At 32.1% G+C, this 13,147-nt stretch overlaps 3 protein-coding genes across 3 annotated transcripts; all 3 read right to left on the reverse strand.

Annotated features, from left to right (window-relative positions):
• Positions 1-3,374: 3,374 nt before the first annotated feature.
• LOC114726109 (pentatricopeptide repeat-containing protein At2g20540-like) lies at positions 3,375-4,097 on the reverse strand. Its single transcript, XM_028912671.1, has 2 exons — positions 3,890-4,097; positions 3,375-3,769 (listed from the first exon to the last, which is right to left on the reverse strand). The coding sequence occupies exons 1-2, from the start codon at positions 4,095-4,097 to the stop codon at positions 3,375-3,377; spliced, it is 603 nt and encodes a 200-aa protein (XP_028768504.1).
• Positions 4,098-7,733: 3,636 nt separating this feature from the next.
• Positions 7,734-8,366, reverse strand: LOC114726110 (pentatricopeptide repeat-containing protein At2g20540-like). Its single transcript, XM_028912672.1, has one exon. The coding sequence runs from the start codon at positions 8,364-8,366 to the stop codon at positions 7,734-7,736; it is 633 nt and encodes a 210-aa protein (XP_028768505.1).
• Positions 8,367-8,783: 417 nt separating this feature from the next.
• On the reverse strand, positions 8,784-9,197 carry LOC114726111 (pentatricopeptide repeat-containing protein At1g31430-like). The gene has a single exon (XM_028912673.1). It carries the CDS (start codon positions 9,195-9,197, stop codon positions 8,784-8,786), a length of 414 nt encoding a protein of 137 aa, XP_028768506.1.
• Positions 9,198-13,147: the final 3,950 nt, after the last annotated feature.

Raw genomic sequence — 13,147 nt, forward strand, 5'->3', positions numbered from 1 at the left:
CAAGGAGTGAAGATGACATCACGACCATGAACACTAGTAAAGTTGGACTAGTGGCCGGTTTATCAGTTTTTGGTGTGAATCGATTGGTTCGATTCGATTTTTCATTTTTTTGTGTCGTTAATAATCCTTTTTAAATTTTACTTTTGTTGACTTAAAATGCAGAAAAAAAATAAAATAAATAGGTGATGTTTTTCAATTTTATTCTTGTTTGTTGACTTAATAAATTTAGAGAAAGATAAAACAAATACTAGTAAATAAGAAAAAATTTAAATATTTATTTAGAAAGATACTCATTTAGTGATAGATATTACCTCAAAAAAGAAAATGGTAGGCAAAAGATGTTAGTTAAAATGCGTGCACCAACCTCCTCAACCTCATATTGATAATCTATTGGAAAAATTAATTTACAAGTCCTTATAGTTTCATCCAATTTTAAATTAGGTTTTTATAGTTTTTTTATTTTATTCCATCCTTATTGTTTATTCTGTTAGTGGTAGAGGTGGGAATCAGGACTGGCCCTCCAGGACTGAAATTTTAAAAATATCCCATTTTGCTAGGCCCGGCCCTTAAGCTACAGGACTCAGGGTCGGCTCGCGGGTTTTTGACCCGTTTAAAAAAAATGCTATTTTTTATATTTATCATATTTTTTATAAAAAATAAAAATAAATCAATGAAATTATTAATAAAAGACATAAATATGAATAAAATTAAGTCACAAATATAAAATATCATTATATATAAATATCTATCAACATCCAAGAACATCTAAAACATTCATTAATAATAAGATAACAACATCCAAAAGTTTTATCTATAGTGCAATTGTGTAATAAATAAACACTATCATTAATCTTTTGAAACTTCATCATTACTATAATTAATTACTCTTCTTCATAAATATGCTTTTCTTTTGTAACAAAAAAAATCAAGTTTTTTTCTTTATAGAAATTTTACTTTTAAATTTTGCAATCTAACTATTATTTTACTTTAATGTGAGAAACATTGTTGTTGAAACTCATGAATTTCTAATTCAAATTATAGAATCACATGTTATATAAGTATAAAAATACTCTATTATCAAATATATATACAGTTTAAAAATATCAACGCATATAATATAAATCAAATTATTATTAAAGTCTAAATTAACCTATTTTTTAAAAATTTAATTGGATAAATTATTGTCTAAAACTAAATTTAATTTTAAAATGATAATAATAACTAAATATTTGAAATATTATTAACAATGTAAAAAATTAATAATATTAGAATTATATAAAAAATTTTAAAAACCAAAAAAAATTATAAAAGGGCTTAAAAGGGCCGGCCCGTGACCCTCCAGGGCTAGCCTTTTAAGCCCTCGGCCTTTTAGGGCCAACCCTCAAGGACTTATTTTTTATTTGAAGGGAAAAATATTAAACCCGACCCTCATAATTTCAGGGCCTAAACGGGCCGGCATGACGGATTCGGCCCGGTTTCCCGGCTCTAGTTAGTGGTGTTAGTCCTCCTGTCCAAAAAAAAAAAACTTACAAACGCCGTTAATTTGAGTTAATGGGGACGAAGTGGCCTGAATAAAACCTGACTAAGCACATTGTGCTGTGGGTCAGTTTCGGGCGAAGGAACTACGGGAACCCAAGGGATTTCACAAAGTCTTCTTGGAGAGCCCCTCGTTACCTAGTTCTTTGCGTTCACCGCCTATCAGCAATTGATGAAGCTAGTCCAGGATAATTCACGCCTCTACGCTTTTCCTTCTTTCTTTGTAACAAGGTTTATTTAAACCCCACACTAACCTGCTCCATCCCAAACTCGTTTCTTACTTCTTAACAAACCATTCATTATTCAATACACACATACATTGAGTTCAACATATGCTTTGCCTCAATGCCAGGAAAAAAAAAAAAACATATGCTCTGTTTCTGCATTTGATTTTTATATATATAATCTCTTGAAAAATTTCAGTAGTTTGTTCCCTCAAACTCTGCGGAGAAGTAGAACAAGATGAAAAATCTGTATTCATGTGCGGTTCACTTTTTATGTATCTCAGGGTGGGGAATATATAACGCGCACACACTTGCTTCTTGGATGTCACTTATGAACGAACATATAATAAAAGTGCGATGGAAAAGCTGGAGAAACAATCTTATGAATCATCATAGAGTAGCTCTTGATATGAACTCCAGCTTTAAGGGGTCAAGTTAGTAAATAAGGTGTTCACACATGAGATGGGCTTGTCTTCTCCAGCGCGACAAATGCTCCACAAAATATTACCCTGTTTTTTGAAACAAAGAACAGGGTAGTGAGTGACCCTGCGAGGGACTTTGTGAGGTCAATTGAGTTGGAAGTTTAATAGTTCCTTCGCCCCAAACTGACTCACAACACTGCGCCAGTTGCTTTCACGTGCCAGGAGGCAAATGAAGATTATATGTGTGTGCTTAGTCAGATTTTATTTAGGACACTTCATTTATGTTAACTCAAATTAATTAACGGCGGTTTTAAGGTTTTTTGACAGAAGGACTAACACCACTACCAAAATAAATTATAAGAATGGGATAAAAAAAAAACTACAAGAACCTAATTTAAATTTGAATGAAATCATAAGGACTTGCAGATCAATTTTTCCTTAATATTATTTCATCTTTACTTGCTTTTTTTTCCCCTCTCTCTTGTGTAAAATTAGCTTCTAGGATAGAATTAGGAAATTTTTTTGTCTTAATTCTTGTCCGTTATTCGCTGGTTTTCTGACTTGACTTTGTACTCCTCCGGTCCTACTGTATTTAGGACCGGAGGAGTATCTTTTATTTTATTATTAATATATTTTGATTTTTGTCCAAAAAAATTGGGCAAAGTAATTTTTTATTCACAAGTATCAAATTTACGATTTATAATAAAACAAGAAAGACCATCAGATTATTTATTTATTTATTTCTCTTTAAGTTATTGTCTGCCCCCTTTAATTTCAAACTTTCTATGAGTAAATACCATTCATATATGTCGGCATACTTGGACACATATAGAGTTGTTAAATTTCTCTTAGTTTCTAATTTTTATCATTTGTTATGATTCGTCTCTATTTTTTTATTTCACTAATCAAATTAATGAGTTTTAAATTTTTTTAATTTCGATTAACGGTCAGAATCAAGCTAAATGAACACGGTGAATATGGTTGGAGACTCAGATAAGCTATAAATATGTTAGCACCTACCAGTATTTCAAATAAGTCTTTAATAGAAGGATTTTTGCGTTTAATTGAGGGGGGAAAAAACAAGTATGTTATGTTTCCTACATGTACACTCCTTTCATAATAAAACAAGTATATAATAAATGAATCTACAAATTAAACCTGACCATCAGTCATTTCTAAAGACCGAGGCTTTTCAAAATAACTCGGTCTTTGAGAGCTCCTTCAGTTCTTCTAGCAATAAGCAAAGCTCATAGCTATAATGAAGCAATGTATCACCGGCATGAAACTCTTGAACGATACCATTCCCTTCAACCCAACTACAACCAGGCTTTCTTCTAACCTTACTAGTTCTCATCAGCTTCCTTACTTCTAATGCCTCTTTCCACATGTTTGCAGCATAATAAGCATTCCACAGAAGCATATAAAGACCATCATCACTTGGTTCTAACTCAATCACCTTCCTTGCTGCTATTACAGTCAAGTTCAAGTTCCCATGGACTAAGCAAGCTGTGAGGAAGGACCTCCAAATTGCAGTATCAGGTTCCATAGGCATCAGTTCAATCATCTCTTTTGCTTCTTCAAGAAACCCTGCTCAGCCAAGAAGATCAACTAGGCATCCGTAATGCTGAATGTTGGGTTTCAAATGATGGTAATGAATCATTCTGTTGAACAACATTTTCCCCTCAAGAACTAACCCTGAATGGCTACAAGCTGTCAAAAGTGACAAAGGGGTAGCCTCATTTGGAGTTACCTTTGATTCTAACATTCGAGAGTATGCCTCCAAAACATGTTGTCCTTTCCCATGATATGCGTACCCTGATATCATTGTTGTCCATGAAAATACATCCTTATCCAAGATCTCATCAAATATTCTTATAGCCAAGCCAAGCCTCCCACTTTTTGAGTACATATCCATCAAAGCATTCTTCACTGTGACATCCAACTCAAGGTTTGTTTTGTTAACATTTCCATGGATGGACAGACCAAAATTAAGAGTGCCAGTATCGGCACATGCAGAGAGTATTGCCACTATTGTAGCTGCGCTAGGATGAACCTCTATTTTCTGAAAGAGCTAAAGAGCTTGAACTGAAGCTCCTCCTTTAACATAACCAGTTATCATTGTTGTCCAAGAAACCGTGTTTCTTTCAGGCATTTCATCGAACAATTGACATGCAGAATGCATATCATTAGACAGAATATACCCATTAAACAGAGTAGTCCAAGCAAAGATATCCTTTAATCTCTGTTTCTGACACTAAGACTGCCACTTCAATTTTCCCATTTGGACAATACATATCAATAAGTCAAAATAAAAGTCAAACAAAATCTTTTATTAAGGATTCAAAATAGTATAATATTCGTTTGTTTTGGGTGATGAGCAATTAAGCCCTACCCGCAAACTTATTAATTATTATTGACCATCCATTCCATAATTAAAATTAATGCATTATTAAATAAAACCATCACTTACATGATTTTAAATGGAGCCTTTTACTATTCAAGTGATTATGATATGCTTAAAACTGAATCATTGGAGTCGTTACACTTAAAATCAGCAAAATATGCTTAAACTTTATTCTTGCATTTCTTAATTCACATATACGTCTTATATATGAAGAGGATGGCCTTAATCTGTTAATCACTGTAAGCATACAAATTTTTCGATTGGTTCGGCACATGAGATGTCTAATTAAATTATTATTAATCTAAGAATGTTCATCCCTTTAATAGATTATTCTTCATCTTCATTATACCGATATTAATATTTAATACTCTACTTCAACTTATTCTTTTTTACAGGATACAAGTGATCGAATTATATGTAATTAAAATTAATTAAAAGTAGTAAATATCTAAAAAACGCACATTATCTTTTAAAAATACTTTTTTTTTTCAGAGGGAGGTAGTGTGAGATAATTAATGTGGTGAGATTAACAAATAATTAACGAGGCAAAAAAAGAATTATATTAAAAAAATTTGATAAATTATTAATGTATTTTAGAAATGAAAACATTCCATTCTAAAAAATTTTCAACCAAAAGTATATACTCCTCCGGTCTTTAATATAAGATTCATTTAACTAATTTGATTAGATTAAGGAAGTTAGGTAAGTTAGTTAATTATAAAAATATGACACATTTTTTCTAAAATATCATAATCATATTTTTTAGTACCCCCTCTCCCTCTTCTACTTGATTATGGTTGAAAGAGTATCTATAGGGATAATTTAGAGAAAATTGATAAACATGAAAAATGGATCTTATATTTAGGATTAAAACCAGTTCAACAATTAGGTCTTATCTTATCTTAAGGACCGGAGGAGTATTTGGTATAAGATTTGAATTTGATCCATTAATGTAAAAATATATCTTTAGTTCTTTAATTTTAAAATTATTGTTAATTTTAAATGATGATTTTTTTAACAATCATAATTATTTTATAATTTAAATTTAATATGTTAGTATCTTAGAATATTTTAATCAATATTTAAAATCTCAATGTCATTAACTTTTGTTGCTAATTTTTAAATTAAATGAGTAAAAATATATTTTGTAAAGTGAACAAAACAAATTAAATCTTTACATAAAGTTAAAGAACTATAAATGTATTTTTTGCGAAATTTTCTATGTAAATAGGACAAAGGTATTAATTATGGAAATGTAAAAGATTTTGTCGAAACGAAAACCGCTAGTTGTTAGAAAATTATAATTCGGAGTTACGTACGTACTCTTAACAAATGAGTTTTGTGAAGAAAAAAATCTGGCAGTTGACTTAAAATACAGGGAAAAAAATAAAATAAATAAGTGATGTTTTTCAATTTTATTCTTGTTTGTTGACTTAATAAATTTAGAGAAAGATAAAACAAATAAATAAGAAAAAATATAAATCATATTCTTAATACTTTTTTTAATAAGGGCAAATATTAAAAAAATCATGAATTTTGTTTGTATACAAGGGACTTATAAATAGTGACTGTGTGATAAATAAATAGTGAGAAACTAAAATTTAAATATTTATTTACCTCAAAAAAGAAAATGGCAGGCAAAAGGTGTTAGTTAAAATGCGTGCACCAGCCTCCCCGGCCTCATGTCGATAATCTATTCCTTCTCATGTTTGGCTTGGGCGTAAGCTGGTTTGGTTGGGCGTGAAGGAGTAATAAGTAATTGTGTAGTTGATAAGATAAGCAATTTTATGCGCTCAAATCATTATTAAATACTAATAATTAATTATCATCATATTCAAAGTTTTTCTAATCATTTCCCGTTGATTCTGTGTAGGGATGTTTAACTGTGTCCCGTCCCAGTGTCCCACCCAAAAGCTTTTGGGACAAGACGAAAGTGGGATAAAACAAAATTGTTTCGGGACGGGACGGAATGCGGGACGGAAGTATGCCGTCCCAATATATTATTTTTATTTTTAATTGTTATATATTTATTTTATTTATTATTGTAATAGTATTTTGGTAATGATATTTATCAATTGTTATTTTTTATTTGTTTATAAGTTGTTTTTGTATGGATTACATAATATTCTTTGTAGTGAATATTTTAGGTTTATTTATTTTTTGTCTCTCATGATTACAAAAAATATTTTTCTTTGTCATTGTTTCGTCATTTTTTTATAGTTTCCTCACAGTTTTTATTATAAGTTTCTACATTTCTTATATTGTTAGTTTTCAAATTAAAAAAAAAGAGATAGGACGTCTCGGTCCTGTCCCAATTAGGACGAGACGCTATTAGGACGGGACAGGACACGAGACGAAAAAGCCGTCCCATCCCAATTATCGGGACAGGACTGAGACGGGTCGTTCCTGTCCCGTCTCGTCTCATGAACACCCCTAATTCCGCGTTGCCTATGTCTAAACCACAAAAATCATGTATCCGTATGATCGACTTCAGTTTTTACACTAATATTTGCACTCTAATCAAATTTCACCTAGGCAAAATCCCTTTGGTATCAATGAGTTTGGGCAAACTTACTCATACACCTAGCATTGAGATTTTATATTGTTGGAATATGTTTAATACTCCCCTCATCTTTTCATTTTCTTATAATATTCTTCTAGTCCTATTTATAATCATTTACAGCATATTTTATTAAAACAAATATAAATAAATATCATTAACTACATCTTAAAATTTAACAACTTTTAAATTTTACCTATAAGAACAAAATTTACAGAATAATAAGTTAAAGGTAAAATTTTATATTCATACAAAAAATTTAAATACAAAAAAATTTAAGAATGTGACTTATAAATAAGACAAATTATTTTAAAGAGTATTTTGAAATTCTATTTATAAGAAGTCATACAAAATTAGATATAATATTTTTTAAACCAAAATCCCAAACAATAGTCCTAATATTCTTTAGGTATCAATGAATTTAGTTAAAATTACTCTAATATTAATTTTGATTTGATTAAGATGAAAATTCACGTAGATATCAATATTAGTGTGCACTAATATCACATTGATTCTAAGCACTAGATATAATAAATGAATCTACAAATTAAACCTAACCATCAGTCATTTCTAAAAACTGAGACTTTTCAAAATGGCTCGGTCTTTGAGAGGTCCTTCAGTTCTTCTAGCAATAAGCAAAGCTCATAGCTATAATGAAGCAATGTATCATTAGCATAAAACTCTTGAACAATACCATTCACTTCAACCCAACTACAACCAAGCTTTCTTCTAACCTTACTAGTTCTCATCAGCTTCCTTACTTCTAATGCCTCTTTCCACATGTTTGCAGTGTAATAAGCATTCCAAAGAAGCACATAAAGACCATCACCACTTGGTTCTAGCCCAATCACCTTCCTTCCTGCTATGACAGCCAAGTTCAAGTTCCCATGGACTAAGCAAGCTGTGAGGAAGGACCTCCAGATTGTAGCATCAGGTTCAATAGGCATCAGTTCAATCATCTCTTTTGCTTCTTCAAGAAACCCTGATCGGCCAAGAAGATCAACTAGGCATCCATAATGTTGAAAGTTGGGTTTTAAATGATGGTAATGAATCATTCTGTTGAACAACATTTTTCCCTCAAGGACTAATCCTGAATGGATACAAGCTGTCAAAAGTGACAAAAGGGTAACCTCATTTGGAGTTACCTTTGATTTCAACATTTGAGAGTATACCTCCAAAGCATGTTGTCCTTGTCCATGACATGTGTAGCTTGATATCATTGTTGTCCATGAAAATACATCCTTATCCAAGATCTCATCAAATATTCTTATAGCCAAGCCAACCCAAGCCTCCCACTTTTTGAGTACATATCCATCAAAGCATTCTTCACTGTGACATCCAGCTCGAGGTTTGTTTTGTTGACATTTCCATGGATGGACTGACCAAAATTAAGAGCGCTAGTATCGGCACATGCAAAGAGTACTGCCACTATTGTAGCTGCGCTAGGACAGACCTCCATTTTTCTAAAACAGCTCAAGAGCTTGAACTGGAGCTCCTCCTTTAACATCACCAATTATAATTGCTGTCTAAGAAACCACGTTTCTTTTAGGCATTTCGTCAAACAATTGACATGCAGAATGCATATCATTGGACAGAATATACCTATTAAACAGAGTAGTCCAAGCAAAGATATCCTTTCATCTCTTTCTTTCGAAGACTAAGATTGCCACTTCAATTTTCCTAATTCGACAATACATATCAATCAGCGCATTACCCATAATAGAATTCACGTCTAAATGATTTCTCAAGATCATCCCGTGAATGGCCCTCCCTCTGATCAAATGATTGGCACGGCCACATGATGATAAAGTTCCGACAACCAAAAAGCTATCGGGTCTGAATCCACTGTCTATGTAAAGGGAAAAGACAGCGAGGGATTCGGCAGGAAGATTAGAGCGGAGGTAGAGATTAAGGAGGGATGCCCAAGACACAATGTCTGGATGTTGAATCTGGCTGAAGATATTTTGAGCATCTCGTAGCTTGCCCAAATTCTTGTAAGTTTCTAGAAGATTGCAAGCCAAAGACTGGAAATTGGGTAGACTTCCAAGCATCACAGAGAGGGCATGGATTCACTTGAGCTGCTTAAAGCTGGTACATTTCTCTAGGGATCTTTGCAAGCATTTATAGTTCATCGATCATTGACAGATGATTATAAAGTGAGAAATTCGTCAGTATTAGAAATGAGACAAGGGAAGACGGTCTCAACACAATGTAGATATTCCTAGAAAATGTGAATGATGATGACATACATTGAGTAGAAATCCAATTTATAAATTTTTTTACATCACATGGATATTGAGCTATCTGGAACACTTGGTAAAAACACGGAGCAAAGGTTAACCTTAACGAATACTATCTTAATCATATTCAATTCTCTTGAAGTAAATACGATCTAGAAGAGAGAGATTATCCTTGTCATCAACCCTTTTAAAAAAAATCACTGGATCTTAACTATTTTGTTGAAAGTGTAAGGATATAAAATTGCCCACTTGCTTCATATAAAGCTCCCCTGTGCATGTACTATAAGAATGGTTGATCATCCAAGAAGATGGGTGAATTGGATGTTAATTAAAATTAAAAACCTTTTCATAATGTAATGAAATTCATAAGAAATTCTGAATATAAAAACAATAAATTGACATAAGCGTAATCACAATAGTAAAATAGTTTAGTGGGAAATATACAGAGGTAAGGGAAAAGAAGATGCAAACTGTAATTTATCCTGGTTCGGTTCTCACTAACCTGCGTCCAGTCCCCAGGCTCTTCCTGAGATTTTCAATCCACTATCTCCCTCAAGTTTAACACAAGTACTTGAGAATCGCTATAACCACAAGTTTGATCTAGGTACTTGTGACGCCACTTACAATCCTTAGACTAATCAATCTATTCAACAACAACCTCACATTGAGGTAAATACTCCCCCTTACACACCGTAAGGATATAATCTGATAATGATAACGAAGATTGAATATTTCTTCTCTCAAAGAAGTGATAGATGACTCTTAAGCACATCTGGAAAACTCTCCTCTCTATCTTACGAATATATATATTATAGTTTTTGAAGTACAAAGAAATGTAGTTTTCTCTTAGAGCTCTAAATCAAAATATGTTGATTTGGCATTTTAGCATTTGATGTTGTAAGCTCATACTCTCTTGCTTTTTCTCATTTTAAATGCTCTTCTATTTATAGATGATATTAGGCATTTGACCGTTGAGCATCTTCTTCCCGTTTGACTCAAAGAGTATGACAGTTGAAACTAGCCGTTGGAAGCTTTTGACAAAAGTTTATTCTTCATGTCATAAATTCGTTGTGACTCTTTACCTGAAATAATTTGATCGATGTCTGGATCGATAATCCCTTAATCGATCAAGTTATCGATTAAATATCAGAAAAAAGACTGAATTAGATATATGCATTTATCGAATAGATTATGGATCATACGATGATCAAACACATGATCGATAAATGATAAAACATGAATATAGTGAACTCTAAATGAATTATGCAAGAACTATCTTTTTCAAGTTATGTTTGCCTTCGTATTCTTTCAATAGAGAGTTATGTGTCAAAGGAAGGCTAAAAAAAGCTTCAAGATAAAGAGATAAAAGATTTTGAAGATTATTGTGAATAGCTATTGTGAAATAAATTGGTTTAATGATCGAACAAATGATCAAAAAATGTTTGATTGATCATATTATCGATAAAGCTAAGTATGAGAGAAATATATTTTCAAAGTGTGTTGATCGAATACCTTATCGATAAATGGTTGATAGAAAAAGTGATCGGAAAAAGATTTTAAAGAAACTTTCACAATGAAGTTACAAAATAGATGATGATCGATTAATGATTAATCGATTAAGTGATCGATAAATGTTTGTTGAAAGATGTTTTCAGAAAAGATTAGGGAAAGACCTTGATTGATCAAGTTATGTGAAAAGAAAATACAGAGGTCTTGATGACCGATCATTCTATCGATAAATGAATGATCGAAAAGTGATATGAAAATAGCTCAAAACAGATAAGTGCAGTGAAGGTGTTGATGATCGATTATTTGATCAATAAATGATTGATCGATTAAAGATCTTGAAAGAATACTTTCACCCAACATATTATCAATTAACCAGAAGTAAATTATCATACAATGTTCGAACAAGTTATCGATAAAGAAATGATCGATAATACATAAACTATTTAACACAATACCTGAGTTAAGGAAGCTTACCAAATTATCTGAGTCATTATCAATTATGACTTGATCGATTACGTGATCAATAATTTAACAAATATGGAGATTAAAACTTTTCAAATTTGCTTGATAATTTTATCGATAAATCCCTTTATCAATAATGTTATTGATAAAGTTGCAGATGTAAAAAAAAATATTCCTCAGTAACTCGATAACTTTATCAATTAACCTTTAATCAATAATGTTATTGATTACTTGTGCTTTCAGATTTTCAAAGATAGATTATAGCTTGAGCACCTTAGTAATACATATGAAGATAAAAGAGAAGAATTGAAGAGATAGTACTAGGAACTCAATAAAGTGATCGAGTATGTAGTTGCTTGATCATCAACTCGAACATTAGTTTACTCGATAACTGGCTCGAGTGACATCTGATAGTGGCTTTTCATTTTCTCATTTCTTCTAGTGCTTTTACTCAATAATATGTTTGAGTAGCATGTTGCTCGAGAGCTTAATCGATCAATGTAGAACTTCTGGTCTTTGCCTCAATAAATTCGAATTCGAATTCAAGCAAAACGAAGGTCAACTTTAAGTGATCATGAATCTTCCAATTCAACTCCAAATTTTACAAATGACCTATCCCCAAAAAGATCTTTGAGTCTACTTTCTAATGTAACAAAAATCACCCCAAAATTCATTGTACTCACAAAGTTATCTTCATCATAGTGACTGAAGGTCAGAATAAAGGTGTTAAACCTAACTGCAATGTTTTGAACAATATATCTCCCTCATATGAAAGTCTTTGAAGTTGATCTTGGCGTCCATGAACCGTGTTTTGAGTCTAATTTTATATAAATCAAGTTTCACCTCAAACAGATTTGTGGTTTAAGAGATATTAGAGAAATACCGAACCTGTGTCAGAGCTGAACGAAAAACAGGGCATAACAGAGTATGTGTTTACTCAATAAATTGATCGATAAGTGTATACTCGAGTTGTTGATCGAGTAATGCCCATGAAATCATCTCTGAAGCTTATTTTCAATGCTTATATGAAGGGTGACTCAATATATAATGATATAACTTCTAGCTTGTGCATTTTAGTTTCCGATTGAGTCATTCAAACTTCTAATTGAACATAGCAATCTCTAATATCAAATTTATGAATTTGAATCTTGATATTTCTATTTGATTTTGTAAGTTCTTCTTTTCTCAATCTCTTCTTCTTCTTCTTCCTCTTGATCATTCTCTATAACTCAAAGTCCAACATAATAGCTCCTTTCTTTGCTTGAGGAAACTAGTCAAGATATTAAATACAGTAATTAGTCAAAGCATGAGATAAATAATTTATGTAAACTTTTTGCTCTATTATTTGATATCATCAAAACTAATCATATCTAACATATACTTTGTTCAAAATAAAAAATCCCTGCACATATTACTCTTGCACACCATGTCTGATACTTGATGCATTCACAAGATGCTTCGACGAAGCAAGACTCTAGTTCACACAGGAGTTGAGAGAGTTACGCTTTGATGATTCAGGGGTAATAAGATTGTAATTTACATAGTTGACTTGCTCGTTGGTCTTGTAAATCCCTTCAAGCAGCACGCTAAAGAAGACCAATATAATTATCGATCGTCAGTATCAAGAACTTAGGACTTACTTCTGAGGAGGGATGAAATGTGCTAGCTAACACCTCCATCCACTCAAGCTGGTCGTGCCATTCCCACAAGTTTGCGGGTTTGAAACTCCAGAGCACTGTGGGAATTCGGCTACACTTCGTTGGTGACTGCAAAGTTAATCATTCTGAGAA

Source organism: Neltuma alba, unplaced genomic scaffold (genome assembly GCF_004799145.2).
Source record: "Neltuma alba isolate B1F8T4 unplaced genomic scaffold, ASM479914v2 tig00012340_pilon, whole genome shotgun sequence".
In the NCBI taxonomy this organism is placed as follows: Eukaryota; Viridiplantae; Streptophyta; class Magnoliopsida; order Fabales; family Fabaceae; genus Neltuma; species Neltuma alba.